This window comes from Triturus cristatus, chromosome 4_1 (genome assembly GCF_964204655.1).
Source record: "Triturus cristatus chromosome 4_1, aTriCri1.1, whole genome shotgun sequence".
Lineage (NCBI taxonomy): Eukaryota > Metazoa > Chordata > Amphibia > Caudata > Salamandridae > Triturus > Triturus cristatus.
The window spans coordinates 437,032,441-437,049,928 of record NC_140585.1 but is presented as its reverse complement, the minus strand read 5'-3'; the positions used below and the strand labels follow the sequence as shown (position 1 = coordinate 437,049,928).

At 45.8% G+C, this 17,488-nt stretch overlaps 1 protein-coding gene across 1 annotated transcript; it reads right to left on the bottom strand.

The window, feature by feature from the left end:
* Positions 1-16,543: 16,543 nt before the first annotated feature.
* LOC146855087 (CGG triplet repeat-binding protein 1-like) lies at positions 16,544-16,999 on the bottom strand. Its single transcript, XM_085651078.1, has one exon. The coding sequence runs from the start codon at positions 16,997-16,999 to the stop codon at positions 16,544-16,546; it is 456 nt and encodes a 151-aa protein (XP_085507204.1).
* Positions 17,000-17,488: the final 489 nt, after the last annotated feature.

Sequence of the window (17,488 nt, the reverse complement as noted above, 5' to 3'; positions counted from 1 at the left end):
TATGTAACAGTATCAACCCTTATCACACACAAAACGGTAAATGCATGAATTTGCTTATATATGAAAATCAATAGCTTAATTTCACTTGGTCGCTCCAGATAGAAAATGAGAGAAAAAAAGGTGCTCAAAAAAGAGTGCCAGTGAGTGGACTTGTAATAGAGAAAAAAAGGAGAAAATAGATCTATTACATATATTGTAATTATTACAGAGAAGCCTGTCCGCTACATTTATATAACAGCATAAATATTATCTCAGTTGACAGAAGCAATATTTTACTCCCTTCCTCAGTGCTGATGGCCTAGCACAGTAGATATTCTGCACCTTGGAGCCAGAAGATGAATATGGTGGTTGCAGGACGAGTTCTGTTCCCACTGTCTGGTGCTATGGCTTGACCACTGAGCAATACTTGAGATCCCATATGGGGTGCCGTGCTCAAGGTGAAGCATTGCCAGTCTCTTTGGCCAGGAACTCTGGAACACCCACTGTTAGAAACTGGGTTATTGGTTGACTGAGGTATGAGACCTAGGCAAGCAGCAACTGCAATCCTAGTCAGGGTAAGAAGCAGTCAAACCTTAAATTAATCTGTGCTCACCCTCTGGTAGCTTGGCACAGAACAATCAAGCTTAACTGTACAGGCAATGTGTAAAATATTTGTGCAACACTTCAAACAGTAAAACAGTGAAAACACCACACAAAAAGATTTCACACCAGGTTAGAACATTAGAACTTTGTTGATTAAGTAAAACAAGACCAAAACAACAAAAACCCAATAAGTAGAACTTGGAATATAGGTAAAAACACCACCCAAAAGCAAAAAGTGCAATTTGGGATATCTGGTCATGCCAGAAAGGGACGAAGTCAAAAGTTCAAGCCGACTGTGATGAACTCTGGGCCAGATACAGGGACTCAGATACGCCCACTGAACCTTAATCCTGGTTGTAGAGCACTTGTGGGGATCCATGTCAAAGATACGGAGTACTGCCGAGGCGATGAGTCAGTTTGGAGATGCAGTGAGACTGTGATGCGAGGTCATGGTGCATCACTGTAGAGGATCCTGTCGATGGGGCTTGTGATGCGAAGTCCATTGTCAAGGATGCGAGGAGCAGTAGAGGCGATGTGTCAGTACCGATGAGAGCTAAAGCTGCTATGCGGAGATCCGTCATCGTCGTCGAGGCTGCTGTCGATGAGGGATGCAAGGAACTTGCACCAGGTAAAGCATCGCACAGTGGCGGTTCCAAAGGCAATGCATCCATCCCCGATGCAGGAAGCTGTGGTAATGCGAGTCTTTTGTGAAGGTTCAATCGATGCAACAGCGGCGATGCATCAGTTCTGCTTGAAGAAATGCCACTCAACGGAGGCGATGTGTCAGTTCTGCTTGGGTTGCATCACTCAGCAGAGGATGTGTTGGTTCCACTGGAGATGCACCTTGGGACACTTCCAAGGGTCCAGCAGTGAGGTGGCACCATTTGGCAGGGCTGACTCATAGATGGCAGAGTCTAGGTGAAGACACAGTTGGTTGGAAGTCTTTTATGTCCCTGAGACTTCAGATCAGGAGGCCAGCCAGCTAGCCCTTGGAGTCACTCTGGGTTCTGGGGTCAAGTGATGCAGGCCCAATCCTTCTCACCCAGGCAGGAGGGCAGCAGGTCAGCATAGCAAAGCTGGAGTCCAGCACAGCAGCAGTCCAGCAGAGTGGCAGTCCTTCTGCAGCACAGCAGTCCTTCTTCCTGACAGAGTATCCACAGGTTCAGAAGTGTACAGAAGTGGTTGGGTCTGACGTCCGCTACTTATACCCAGTGATGTCTTTGAAGTGGGGGAGACTTCAAATGCAGGCCTTTAAACTGCACATAGGTCCTCCCTTCCTGCCCTGGCTCCAGACTCACAACAGGGGGGTATGCAGACTTTTGGTTGGGGATAGGACACAGCCTATTCAGGTGTATGTGAGGCTGAGTACAGCTCCACCCTCCCATCCTGCCAGGATGGCCCATCAAGTCACACCTAAGCTCCCATTGCGTGTGGCTGTCACCCTCCCCAAGCACGTATCAGAGACAGGCAGCAGGCACCAAATAGTTAAAGTAAGAAAAGGCCAATTTTCCAAAAGTTGAGTACAGGTGCAGTACACATGAGGGTATCAAAGGCTTTCTGGCAAGACTCTGTACAGATCACCAATCTGGGCTTCTTCTTCGAAGTCAGCTCTGTTAAGGGGGAAACAATGGTGCCATATCCCTTAACAAATCTTCTCAAATACCCGGTAAGGCCCAGGAATGTTCTCACCTCTGTCTGAGTTTTAAGTAGTTGCCAGGCTATGATAGTCTCAGTCTTGGCCTGGAGGGGCTGCAACTTGAAAACATCTACCAGGTGATGAAGGTACACCATGAAACCCTGCACAATCTGACACTTACTGGCCTTGATGGTCGGGCCTGCCTCTTGCAGGGCCTGAAGCACTTCTTGGGGGTGATGCAGTTGTTCCTCCCAGCTGGAACTGTAAACAGCAATGTTGTCTAAGTAGGCAGCACAAAAGGCATCCTTATCAGCCAGGGCCCTGTTGACCAATCTTTGAAAGGTAGCTGGGGCATTCTTCAAGCCAAAGGGCATCACCCAAAATTGGAAGGGGCCCTCTGGGGCTGAGTATGCAGAACCTCTTTGGCCCCTTCAGTCAGAACGATTTGACAATACCCTGATCAAATCAAAGGTACTGTGGAGAAAGTCGACAGCGCCCAGCCTGTCAATGAGTTCCTCAGCTCTGGGGATGGGGTGTGCAGCAATCCTGGTGACTAAATTGAGTCACTGGTAGTCCACACAGAACCTGGGTTCTGGTGTGGCATCCGGTGGGGCAGCCTTCAGTACCAGCACAACAGGGCTGTACCAAGGACTATTGGAGAGCTCAATCACTGCTAACACCAGCATCTTGCAGACCTCATCCTTGATACTGGGCCTCACCCGATCTGACAACCTGCAAATGTTGTTCTTCACAGATAAACTGTCTCCAGTGTCAATATCATGGATGCACAGTTGTGTGAGTCCAGGGGTTAGAAGAAAAGAGAGGTAAACTGTTCCAGTAACTGGTAAAAGATGCTCTGCTGCACTGGGGTCTGGGAAGCAGAGAGATTGACACCTTCCACTAACCCATACTGTTCCTGGACAGAGAGGAGGTCAGGGGAAGCTCAATCTCCTCCTTCACTCCCTCATCTGTCACCAGGATTCTCACTTGAAGTAAGGCTTAAGCCAGTTTGCACGGAGCACCGTTAGGGGCTTCCTAGGGGTCTGGTGATCGGCCAAGTGGTTGGACCCACCCTTTTGCTCCTTTACTTCATACGGGCCAGTCCAACAGTCCTGGAGAGCCCAGGGCTCTACTGCCTCCATGACCCATACTTTCTGGCAAGGCTGAAACTCCACCAGAGTGTCCTTCTGGTCATACCAGAGCTTCATCATCATCATCATCACTGCTGGATTCTGCCTGTCTGGCCTTGATGTCCGGCTCCTTTAGGCTCCTCTCATGAGCCAATAACATATTGTTCTCCTCCAAGGCCCTTTCAGCCTTCTTCTCCTCCATTTTCAAAATGAGTCACCTGCAACTTCAATTCTCTCTCCACCCTCCTCTCCACCAGTTCCTCTGGGGACAGACCATAGGTAGAGAAAATACTCCCTGCCCTGGCAGGCAGCTCCAATTTAGGGGTCAATTCCTCCCATTCTACTGCAGGTGGTTCCTCAGAAGATTCATACTCTGCTCCCTCCATCCCATCCTCCTCTCCTCTGATCTCACCCAGTACGCAGTGAACTTCTGCCCAGGCCCTCAGTGCCTTTTGCAATTCCACCTTCCTGGTGGTGCTTTTAGCAGGAAGTCCAATCTCCTTCCAGAAGTCGTTCAGCTTGGCCATGGTGCATATCTCTGTGTTGGCCAGCTCAAATTCCATTCCCGTAGGGGAAGTTATAAATCCAGCAGCCAGAGACATGACTGTGAGGAAAAATAAAAAATGCTAATCAGGAAGAATCTAAAATTCAAATTGGTCTGGGATGTGGAATAGTAGTGTACACCAAATCACTGTATGGTACTGCACAAACACAAGTTAGAAATTGGGTTGTTGGTTGACTGGGGTATGAGCCCTAGTCAAGCAGCAGCCACAATCCAAGTTACGGTAAGAAGGTAAGACGGTAAGAAGAAGGCACACCTTAAATTAACCTGAGCTCACCCTCTGGTAGCTTGGCACAGAGCGGTCAGACTTAACTTTAGAGGCAATGTGTAAAGTAATTGTGCAACACTTCAAACAGTAAAACAGTGAAAACACCACACAAAAAGATTCTACACCAGGTTAGAAAAATAGAACTTAATTTAATAAATGAAACAAGACCAAAATGGCAAAAGTCCAATAAGTAGATGTTGAGATTTCAAACTTTTTGGTAAAATAGCGCCTAGTAGCAAAAAGCCCTATCTGGGATAGGAAACAGCCTTTACAACGAGGTAAGTACATCGCATGCCTTCTCAACGCATTTTTTTACAGCGATTATGCATTTACATCGCATACCAATGGCACGTATTTAAGGTAAGTTGGGACGGTCTCCCCACACAAATACATGGTTTTTCAACAATGCGTGGTATTGGCATGTGATGTAAATGCATAATTACGGTAAAAACATGCATGCTAAAAAATGCGAGGCAAAGGCATGTGATGTATTTACCAGCGTTGTACCATCGTACAACCATTTGGGATATCTGGTCAGGCCAGATAAGGGCAAAATAAAATGCTTAGGCTGACCATGATGGAGCGCGTGCCTGATACGGGGACCCAGTTAGGCCCACTGAACCAAAGTACCTTAATCCTGGTTGCTGAGCGCTTACGTTTTACCATTTCAAAGATGAGTTGCGCAGTCAAGGCGATGCGTTGATTCCAAGATTTGGTAAGGCTGCTTTGTGAGGTCGTGGTGCATCGCCATCGAAGAGCCTGTCAACCAGGCTTGCAATGTGATGTCTGGTGTTGAGGATGCAAGGCCCAGAAAAGGCAATGCGTCGGTTCTGATGATCGCTGAGTCTGCGATGCAGAGATCCGGCATCAAGACTGCTGTTGATGAGGGATGCGAGGAGCTTGAGAAAGGCAAAGCGCTGCAACATCAGCGGTTCCAAATGAGATGCGTTGGTCCCAGATGCAGGAGGCTGTGGTGATGCGAGTCTTTTGTGACCTGTCCAATCCACGGAGATTAGTCAGTTCTGCTTGAAGATGTGTCGGTAAGGTGAGGAGATGCCTCAGTTCTGCTGGAAATACACCTTAGGCCAACTTCCAAAGATCCAAGACTGGGATGGCACCACTTGGCTGGGCAGACACGCAGATGGCAGAGTCTAGGTGCAGAAGCAGGTTGGTTAGAAGTCTTTTATGTCCCTGAGACTTCATATCAGGAGACCAGCCAGCTAGTCCTTAGAGTCACTCTGGGGTCAAGTGATGCAGGTTAAGTCCTTCTCACTCAGGCAGGAGGGCAGCAGGCCAGCAGGTCAGCACAGCAAAGCAGGAGTCCAGCACAGAAGTAATACAGCAGAGTTGCAGTCCTTAAGGAGCACAGCAGTCCTTCTTCCTGGCAGAGTATCCACAGATTCAGAAGTGTACTGAAGTGGTGGGGCCTGATGCCCAGTACTTATACCCAGTGGTGCCTTTGAAGTAGGGGAGACCTCAAAGATAGGCCTCCCTTTCTGCCATGAGATCAGACTTACGACAGGGGAGTATGACCCCTTTGTGTGTGTACAGGGAACAACCTATTTAGGTGTAAGTGAGGCTGGGTACAGCTCCTCCCTCTCATCCTGCCAGGATATCCCATCAAGTCACACATAAGCTCCCATTGTGTGTGGCTGTCTAGGGAGAATACACAAGTCAGGCTGTCAACCCCCCCAGACATGTATCAGAGACATGCAGCAGGCACCAAATAGCTAAAGTAAGAACATCAGCAGAATCAGTTGAATAAAAAACTCCCCTTGAAACGAATGTGTCACACAATAGCTTCGATCAATCAACCACATCACTCAGACAATCAATTCTTCCCATCTCCAATTTGGGTTCTACTGTTTTTAACTCATACCACTAAGGAAGAAGTTTACATAAAGCTTTAATGTCATAAAAAGCACATGTAAGTACCCAACTTATATGTCATATCCTCATACTGCAGATATGAAAACTATATTGGTTAAAAGTAATATCATCAGTTAAAAACAATCCCTTTTTGAACCCTTCAGCAATGTCAGTGCCACAGCCCCGAGCAGTTTACAAGACTATAGTGCCAACAACCCCTACAAACACCTTTGGGAGTATTTAAAATTAGCTAGAACCAGTCCCCCATTGAGACATCATGCTGTGACGGTAGTGTGCTAAAATATCAGGACTGGGGAAAGCCTTAGGAATAGGAGATGTTATCCCTATCCTGAGTGAGGACTTGATGTGGTATGACGTTCATACATGTCTGAGCGCAGTTCTTGGGCCACTTGAAGGGGTGAGTCCTAGGAATAACAGAAGGCTACACCCCCATGTATAGATGCCATGCAATTCCAATGAGTGAGGAAATATAAGTCGGCCACAATATATACAACAATAATATTGTACAGCGTCTACTGAATAATGTAACATTGAATGAATTGCCATTTTTAATCTGAGGGAGGTTCATGCCCAAATACTTTGTCCCGAAGAAGGTCGTATGAAATCATTCAAGTCCAAAGAAACGCGTTGACTGATCTCATATGCTGAATCTGACTAGAAGGGACCATAGATGAAGAAAATTCACTTTTTCAGTACTCGTGGTTGATAAGCAATAATGGATCAGCATTTGTAACAGATCTAGTAACACTGTCTCTAAGGGTGCTCCTATTTGATTATTGCTTTTTTTATTTGTATAATTTTTGTCTTTATGTGACTTGTTGTGCCAACATTGCTGTGGGATTTAAAAAGGGATTATTTGTGGTTTGCAGTTCCCTGTCCCCTTGCTGTAATGGGCCCCTCTCATTTGTTCTATAAATTAAGAAAATGCCAACTTTCTAAAAGTTGCATTTTGAGAACTGCAATTAAAAATCCGACTTCACCATAAGGTTGTATTTTAAATTGTGACTCCAGAGACACTAGACTTGAAGGGTTTATCTTTTCCCAATAGGGAATTACATTTATACAATATAATCAGGTAATCCCAATGCTATCATATGGGGGAGATAGGCAAGGTAGTAGTGATAAATGAACTTGAGGGTTTTTCACTAGTAGGACATGTAAAACTTAAAAAGTACATGTCCTGCCTTTTAAATACATTGCACCCTGCCCTCTGCATTGTCCAGGGCCTACCTTAGGGATTACTGATTTGTATAAAAAGGGAAGGTTCGGTCCTGGCAAAAGGTTTCTTTTGCCAGGACAAAATGCCAGTGCAAACTGCACACAGTCTCTACAATGGCAGGTGGGAGCCATGGTCAGAGGGCTACTTAAGAGGGTGACACAACAAGTGCTGCAGGCCCACTAGTAGTATTTAATTTACAGGCCCTCGGCACATGTAGTGCACTTTACAAGGGACATATCAGCAGTGCTTAATTTGAGCTGGTGGTTTCCGGTCCTCAGCACTGGCACTTAATTGTCAGCACCGGTACGTATAACAGTCAGCCACTTGGTGGCACTGTGTTTTTAATTCAGATATGAGCACAAGTACTGTTGTTTATTAATTAAATATACATTAAGAATGACTAATACCTGCTGTCAAAGCCATTCTTTTAACTTTGGGGTCCAGAAATTGTCAGAATTGTAACACTTGTAGGAGTGTGACTTATTAGTTATGCTTTCATGGTAATCAACAGCAGCAATGGACAGTGTAAGCAGAAGTGGCCTGCTGACTAGAACCCTGGCACTTATTTCTTTAAAATTCAAGCACTGCATATTAGGAAAGTAAATATGCCAGTTGGGGATAAACCAATATTACCATGTTTAGGGGAGAGAGCAGGAGCACTTTAGCACTGGTTAACAGTGGTAAAGTGCAGAGTCCTAATGCCATCAAAAATTGTCAGAAAAAGTGGAAGAGGAAGGCAAAACGTTGGGGGGGAAGACCACCCTTAGCCTGTTGGGTCTAACACCCACAAGCAGCTGGTGTAGGAAGGGTCAGGGTGTGCATTAGAGTAGCAGGCTAGCTTACTGCTGCTCCTTCTGCAGCCCCCAGCGGCCCTACTGAATGACAGGCAATTTGAACAACTCCCTGGTTTCCTCCACACCACTCCCAACACTTCCTTGCATGTGTTGAGATGGCGGGTTCCTAACAAAAATTGTGGCACTGGTCTTATTTATATATTTTTTTACTGGTAAAGTATTGCTCTCATTCCTTGTCTCTCTCTCTCGTTTTCACTCTCTCTCTCTCTCCTTTCTTTTCAGTCTTTCAATCTTTTCGGTTCTCTCCTTCTCCCTGTCTTTCTCTCTGTCTATCTCTCACTCTACTCCCTCTCAATCTCATCTTTTCTCTCTCTCAATTTCTCTTTTCCCTTGCTCTGTTTCTTGCACAATTCTCACTCATTTTCTCTCTTGCTTTGCCATTTGTTGTAGCTACAACCATTCTCTCGTTTCCTTATAATTGAATCTCGTTTTTCATTCTATTTCTTTATCTCTCTTTCACGCACACACATTCATTTATTAGGCCCCTCTCTTTCTCCCTGATCTCCTTTCTCACTCACTTTTTTTTAATCCTTTTCTCTCTCCTTCCAGTGTGAGATGTGTGGGATTGTCTGAGTAAGCAACATTCAATTTGTCTCGAAATTTCGATAAGCACCTTCCCACTCTCTCAATAAATATGCTCAGACACATCTCGATAAGAACAAAAACGCCCTAACTCTTTCAGTAACAATCTCTTTCAGTGACCATTTCATAGCCCGTGCACATCCCATAGACAGGAAACAAAACTATTAGCAGAGTTTCATTTTCTTTTCAATCCGCCTATTCATTGAATGGGACCAAGCCTCCACACGAAATACTGAATTTTAAAACAATGCATGAACAATCTTGCTTAGGTAGTCTCAAAGCACCATTGGTTTGAAGGTGCATTTACAAGCATAACACCAGCCTTTAACATCTCAATTAAAAGTTAGGTCGTTTTCTATGTAGATTAAAAGAAACCTTCAAAACTAGTAAAATATTTTCTTCAGTCTTGTTTCTGATATTTGTTTTAGCAAGTTATGTCAATATTATTGAATATTTCCCTTCGTATACGTGTTTTTAAAAAATGTCAGGTTCACCTGTGTCTTGCACGTTGACATTGTGAGTGTTGACAGCCAGCGCCGAGCACGTTTTTTCTTAGCTCGAGCAGTGCAGGGTATATTTATTAAACTTTCAGGTACATTTTTTTTCCCTGTGCGGTCTGTACTGTTTAGTCTCACGCTCACATATGCGTGCTGCATCCGTTTTGATTATCGGTAAACTTTTATTGTGTAACTTGACAATCTCCAGCCTCAGTTAGTTTAACTCCCCGAAAAATACTAATATTATTATTAGTCTTAATGTGTAATGACGCTTGCACCACTCATGGCAAACATATTGTAATATATACATACATAAAATAATCCTTATACAAGAGCTGAGAGGCAGCCGTCTTCCTGGCATTGCTTTCTTACAGTGTCATTCAAATGTTAGACCAGTCCCTCAGTGAGCATACACTGTGGGCAAAGGTCAGCCTACTTCAGCCATTGGCTCTCCACCTGCTGTCATCCATATTTTGGATCGATCCATAGGTCAAAGGTTGGACTTATCCCTTTCAGCAGGGTCATCCCCAAATTTTTTGCTTTCCTCCTATTTTTGCTGAGTTCGTTTTTGTTGGCCTTAGAACCTGCACACTTTTCCACTACAGACCAGTGCTAAAGTGCTTGCGCATTCTCCTTGAAACATTGTCAAATTGTCTTATACCCAATTGGCATATTTAATTTACTTGTAAGGTCCTAATAAAGTGGCACTCTCTGTGCCCAGGGCCTGTAAATCAAATGCTACTCGCGGGCCTGCAGCACTAATTGTGCCACCCACTCAAGTAGCACTTTAAACGTGTCTCAGACAGTGTTCGCTGGCATCTTCGGGGAGGGTGGCAGGGACAGGGGTGTGCACACACAAAATCTTATTTAAAAAAAATACGTACGTAATGTGACGTCCTCACTCTGGACCTCTTCATCATCCAGGAACTGGAACCGGATGATGGAACTCCCTTGCCCAATATTTGCCCTGCTTACATGCAGCTTTGCTTTAGTTTTCATTTGCCTGTTTCCTGCTCTTGCTGCCTTTTATCTTTTGCCTTATTTCTCTTCCTTTGCTGTCTTTTATGTGCATGGTGCCATATAAGTGAGGGAAAAAAAGGGGGCGGTAAAGAGGCAAAACGGTGCATGATAAAGGACAGAAGAAAAAGCACAAGCAGGAAACATACAGAAAAGAGTCAACAAGAAAAGGAGGAAAGGGGCAAAAAGGCAGGAACAAAAGGAGTGAAGAAGGAGGAGAGACAGGCAGGAGGCTAGGAGAACCTCAATCCAGGCAGTCGAGCTGAAGCAGCATGCCTGAGACTCAAGGCAGCGGGTAAGACGCTCGGCAGAACCAGGCAGCGCCTTTTCAATATTGAAGTATATTGGTTAGGCCCTCTTTAGGGTACAAAGCTCAGCCCACACCATGGTCCAACCTGAGGGTCTAATAAACTGTTCAGGTCCCAGCTCTGATGAGAGGTAAAATTTACAAGACCATAAGGTGTTCAATCTCTGGTCTTTCCAAGCTGCTGTAAGCAAATATATAACTGCCCTTATGTTCATTCACTATCTTATGTGCCACCCAGATCATAACCTTTCAAGAATAGATGGTCAGCAGACCCATAATGGCATTCCTACACAGTACCATGGGTGTGCTTTAGTGTTTCGATGCACCTCTAAATTCAATGGCCAATGGGACTAGTCACGGGATCATGCCAACGACTGAAGCAGCCGCCACGGCAGATTTTTTTTTTTAAAGAACTAAATTCTTTTGGGCTTTAGCTGTCGACAACGGGTGGCACCCTAATGCCTTAAATGTGTTCGGTGCATGCCTGGGATATCTATGCCATCATTGCAGGCATATTTTTACAGGTTCCATGACTCTAACATGGAACATTATGAGTTTGTGGCACCTTCACTATGTAACACAGAGACACCCTCTGGCTCTGCCGTCACTGCAAGCATGCCTTATAGTTATCTATCACTGTTACAAGCCGCACTCACACCATGTAATCTACCGGTACTGATCGCCATGGGGCACTAGTAATGAGGAATCACTTCCTGGCTTTAATTGAAGATGGCTGACGGATAAGGAGCTCCGTCCAGGAGATCCAGGCGAGGGATTGCCGTTTTGTCGATAATCCTGGAATTTGCCCCCCTTGATCCTCCTCCACCCCGGGGATTTGAATGCTATTATTTGCTGAGATTCTCCATGATGACGCAATCACCGAAATAGAAGCAACTTAGAAGCCATCGAACTCCCAGCATAATGGCCGATTGCCCGGTTGAGCTGCTCAATGCAGCTGAGATGAGACGGGCTCGGGATTCACCCTTTGGGTTATTATCCCTTGGCTATCACCTACCTTCCGGTCTCGGACACTATTGCTTGTCATCCCGCCACGACTTCTTCCCACTAGCAAGTTTTCACTTAAATTTCCTTCCAGATGGCGGCCCCTCACATCTTCCCGCCGTGGCTGCCGTGGCCCCCAAGATCATTTCCCCTAGTCGGAGCAGGGAGAAATCATTGGGTTCCAGTCTTTAGCCCTCTCTCTCCCCTGTTGCAGTCCAGGAGTTGGGATAGCTTTTCCTCCACGGGTGAGTCGTTTTGAAAACTGGGGTCTCCTTCCTACTTTTGAATGGCCGATGTGTTGTAGGACGGCGATCACTGACGGAGTCCTCCATCATGGAGGTGGGAGGTTTTTCGGCGGGAGTTTCACTGCTTGCTGCTTGCCACTTTCATGATGTTGTTTTCGGCGGCTTGGTCTTTGCCTTGCGCCGGACCACAAAAACTCACTCTTGCTCCCCCATTGCCTTTTGTCTGCTTCCTGTCAATGAAGATGGTGAGCTCGAGGCAGCCAACTTTACCTCCGTTGATGGCCTCTCGTGGTCTGCTTGTCTTCTGCTCGGCGAGCGACACCATCCCGCTGCGTTGCTGTGCCGCCTCCACAAACCCTACAGTGGGTAATTACACCAAACAGATCCCCCAGGATATTGCGGCATGAACTAGTAAATTTAGCGGCACAAATCTGGAAATTTAGCAGCATTTTTACGGCACTTTATTTTGCAATTTTTCCTACAACAAACACAGATATCTTATTTTTTTCAGTTATTTTACAACTTGAAGCTATGTATATTGGGTTTATTTACTATTAGACAATTTGTTTTGGTTCAAACGCTACATATAGGACATAAACCTGTTAATGAATAAATGCCAGCGGAACCTGTATGCTTGTCGTGTTAATCTTGGCCATGTATGTGCAGTTCTTCTGAGCAGTCCAAATCTAGCCCAATATTGTGGTGCTGATTATAATTCAAAAACAATAATGCCCGGATGGATTGCTCAGAGACGGACCGTCGTCTGGCTGAAACAATAATTTTTGTTAATGCTGTTGCTCCTTTCAGCATCTGCAGAACTGGTCACACAGTCCTTGTACACAGCTGCAAGCTGTGAAAGGGCTGGAATGTGGTCAGCCATCTCACACCAAAAGAGGTCAGTGTCAATCAGCCCAGAAACAGATGCCAGTACTGCTTCTGGGCCTACATTTTCATGGCTGCATATGCACTCTTCTCTTTAGGCAGGATGCAGAGTAGTGCAGGATTGAAAAGGCGCACTTGTTTCAAGAATCCAATGCCTCGTTGGGCCTCCCCCATGTATTTGCCCACCTTTTCCAGTGAATTTTCAAAAGCTTCATTAAGCTGGGATGTTACCTTTTTTCCTGTGTCAGAGTTAATTTAGCCCCTGCAGTGGTCTGTAGAAATGGTTGTAGTGAGGACTGAATTGTTTGTTAGGTCTATGTGGAGGTCCTCCAAATAATCACACACCTTCATTGTCACTGGTGTCTTACTCTGGAATAAGTCCATCAGATGTAAAATGTTTTGGCATTTTTCTTCCACAATGTCCACTTGAACTTTAATGCAGTTTATTTGGTCACTGTTCAAAATCCTTTGCAGATTTTCAAGGGAATCTGGGGGAGACTTGCTGAGTTGCATCTCAGACTCAACAAACCCAGCATAGGCCTCAAAGTGCTTGCAGTGGTACTGGACAGCAGCAAATCAAGAACTCCTCCGGGTACTGCAAGGGTCAGGTGCCATCGTGATTTCATCCTATGGTTCTCAGCAAGAGGGTGCAGGTACCTTCTCTTTCTGCTACCGGCCATGTAAAAGATGCACGAGAAGTACAGAAGGAAAGCATTTAGCTCCACAAAAGGCTTCCTAAACGACTCTCCAATAAGATTTAATGTTTGCCAAGCAGGTGATATGTATGGAGTTTGTGTACAGATTTCTCAACACTGTGTTGTATGCCTTGAGCATGTATGCCACATTGTCAGTGTTAAAGGAAATAACATTCTGAAAGGCTATACTGTACTCTGTGAGCACCTTCACAACTGCTTGCACTACAGTCCCATGGTTGCACTGTGAGAGGAACACTGTGTCTGCCAGATGGGTATGGATCTGACGGCCACCCTGCGCAGAGGCCACTGCAAATAACACATTCAATACACACCGCCCTTCGACATCAGGTGTTTCATCAAATATAACACTGATCTTCTGATCTTGCAAGTGTTCTTTCAGCTCGTTCTTGGCTCCTATATATCTCTCTGGGAGATAACGTTCTTGAAGGAAAGGCGGTGGGCTGGCCGTAATCTACCATAATTCCCTAGAGCCCTCCGTCCTCTCATCCTCCAACCAGACTTGTGAAGCTTTGTCAGTAAATGTCCGTATTTCCCATCATGACACTTTCAGAGCTATTCTCCTCTATCACCCTCCTGGGGCCAGAGGTGTGTTTTTAGAGTCAGCTGGAATGCTATTAGAGGAGGGACTCTGCGCTAAGTCTTTTACGATTTTAGGAGACTTCAATTTCTATCTTGAGGACCCCACTGACCATGATAATATAAAACTACAACAAACTTTAAGTGGGGGGGACCTTATTCAACTAGTGCTAGATCCCACTCACACTGCAGGTCACACCCTAGATGGCATATTCTCTAACCATCCCAATATTCACTACCGAGGAGTTCTGCCACTCCCCTGGTCGCATCATGCGGCCGTCTTTTTGGAAATTTCACTTACCAAACATCGCAAACCTAAACCGGAGCCCATACCTAAGGTTGAACTGAGGGCCTGGAAAAATATAAATAGTTTGGAGTTAGACAATCGTTTGAAAGCAACGATGGGCGCTTGGTCTTCCTCTGCTGAAGAGGCCTCGACTGAATATACCGAATGGCTAGACTCAGCCTGCAGAACACTGGCCCCTGTTAAAATGTGAATTCCCAAGAGGGCATCGCCATCAGCCCCCTGGTATTCTGACAGCCTGATATTGCACAAAGTTGAATGCAAGCGATTGGAACGAGTTTGGATGCGAGGCTACACTAATATCACTAAACAGGCTTATAGAGAAAGTCTCTCCCGTTACAAAAGAGTGCTTTTTGATACAAAAAATAAGTTCTTCGGGGAACAGATTAGTAATGCTAAATCCTCCACAAAGGAACTTTTTAAAACTATTTCAAAACTTATAACTCCCACTAGCGCCAAACCACGGAGTGACCCTGAATTCTGTGAAACCCTAGCCTCCTTTTTTCGGGAAAAAGTGGACATCATTTTCTCATCTTTCAGCATTTTGCCAAAGGAGGACATTAAGATGGGAGCCTGGGGCCCGTCAAATGACATCAAGGCAATTCCTACTTTAGACAGCTGTCGCGACATTGGAGGCCCAAGATGCTACAAAGCAATTGTCGGCAATCCAATCTGGCTCCCCTCTAGATCCATGCCCAGCATCAGTGGTTAAACCCATCCTGAATAGTATTGGGACAGCCCTTGCCCCGGATTTTAATGCCATCTTCAAGTCGGGTCTGTTTCCTAAGGCCTGGAAAAAAGCTTCGATCCTTCCACTCCTGAAGAAAGCTAATCTGGACTCTAAGGAGCCAAACAACTATAGACCCATCTCCCGCCTTCCGCTACCGGCTAAGATGATTGAAAAGGAAATTAATTCTCAATTAAGCTCCTTCCTTAAGACTAATGGCCTACTAGACCCAACACAATTTGGCTTCCGCGCTGAACACAGCACTGAGCTGGCTCTGATTAAATCAACTGAAGAAATCAGAGAGGCATTAGATCAGTGAGGGGCTGCAATTTTGATTATGTTGGATCTCTCAGCGGCCTTTGACACGGTCCACCACGAAGTGCTGCTGGACCGGTTAGTCGAAAATGGGGTTCTAGGCAAGGCCCATGCCCTTCTAAAATCTTTTTTTACACCGATAGAACCCAAACAGTGGACCTGGGCAAGGATCGATCGAGACCTTTCTCCCTGTCCTGTGGGGTTCCACAGGGGTCGGCGCTTAGCCCTTTACGCTATTTAACGTATACGTGTCCCCGCTGGCAGCCCTTTTACGATCATTTGGGCTCCAGCTGACCTCCTATGCCGATGACACACAGATAGTATTGTCAATACAGAAGGGCAAAGAGGCTGAGACAGGTCGCGACTGTCATGACTGCATGCAGGCCATCGCAAGCTGGATGTCAGCTAACTGTCTTAAGTTAAATGCAGGGAAAACCGAGGTGATCATCTTCGGTAATTCCGCGAATCTCTGGTCACCCGATTGGTGGCCTGAAATCTTGGCCCGCCCCCAGTCCCTACCGCAAAGTGAAGAACTTGGGGGTGATCGTGGATTCTAAACTTTCTTTTGGGGATCAGATTAGCCAAGTCATTTCTTCCTGTTTCCATCTTCTCAGGATCATGAGGAAAATTAAATTACTTCTTCCTGAAGATGGCCTCAGGACAGTAATCACTGGTCTCATTTTGTCTCGACTTAATTACTGCAACGGCCTTCATCTTAACATCCAAAAAAGACATCTTAACCGACTACAGGTCGTGCAGAATGCAGCAACCAGGGTCCTCTTGGGCATTCCAAGGTTTGTTTTAGTGAAGAAGGGACTTCGGAACCTCCACTAGCTCCCGGTGAAACAACGCATGGAATTCAAGGCCCTTTGTACGGTCTTTAAGGCCCTTAAAGGATCTGGCCCTGCTTACATGAGACAACACCTTCAATGGTATGTTCCCGGCAGAGCACTTTGCTCGGCCGAGGCAAATCAAATAAAAATCCCATGGGTCAAAACAGCCAGCTTGGGGGGGCAGGAGTTTCTTCTTTTGTGCCGCAAAGGCTTGGAACGGCCTTTCCCTCCACCTCAGAAGTGCAACTGAGCTCCTTTCCTTTAGAAGGGGGCTGAAAACCTGGCTTTTCTCCTGAAATCAGACATTCCTTTCCAGTAACCAAGTAGGCAGCTCCCAGCGCCAGAACACCTTAGGGTAGCAGTGCCTTTATAAGCTTTATTAACATTAACATTAACATATTAACATTGAAGCTGATGACTTCCAGGTATCGCTCCACCATTTCGTACTCGCTCGTGGAGAAACTTGCGCAACACAGGGTGGTCGGTTTTGCTCAGCGGAATGTTCAGCGCTGTGCAGACATTGAGCCACTCACTTATAATGTCATGGTTTGAGGCACCGGCAGCTGTACTCTCTGTGAAAAGCGAGTTCACAGTCACCTGACGGGCATGTTTTGGCAAAGAGTGAGGGTCTGGATCATCTGAACAGCGTTTCAAGTGTTTTTGGGACCGCACATGCATATCCACTGTGTGTTTCCGGATGTGGGCCACCGCCACATTGCACACACTGCAAAACAGCATGCCACGATCAGCATGCATCACAGTACTGTCCTCTCTGGCCCGTTCTGCTGCGGTTAAATGGGCAGATAGATGTGATCGGTGCTTCACAGCCTTCACAGGCTGCAGAAACTTCTCCATCCTGCTTTTGTTGTGGTGGCTTGTTGCTCCCTTGGAATCCAAAAGATCTCGGGGTAGCGGCGCAGTCACGTAACTCACCTACAAATATATTTGGTGTTAATAGATGTGTTCCAAAGGGGAAAAAGGCATTGCAATTGTTGAGCAAACAGCATGGTCAGTTGCAAAGAAAGGAGAACGTGAAACCTTTTGAAGCGAAGTTGCATACGTGGAGCGTTAATACATACAGGTAGGCAGAAGTCCTACGAAGTGAAATGGCATACTTGTGTGGTCCCGCTAGGCAACTTTGAGTCGTCTGCGGAGGGCAGTGGGGGTGAGAGGTAAATATAAAAAACATAAGGCAAAAATGTTTTTCGAAAAACAACCAACCCTGCCCCAAAGTGCCTGCAAATAAAAAATAACATGACAAAGGTTGCATGGGGGGAAAAAAATGGCCAAAAAAGGGCAAGATGCACCACCTGCAAAGAAAGTGAAACCTAAGCGTCCAAAACA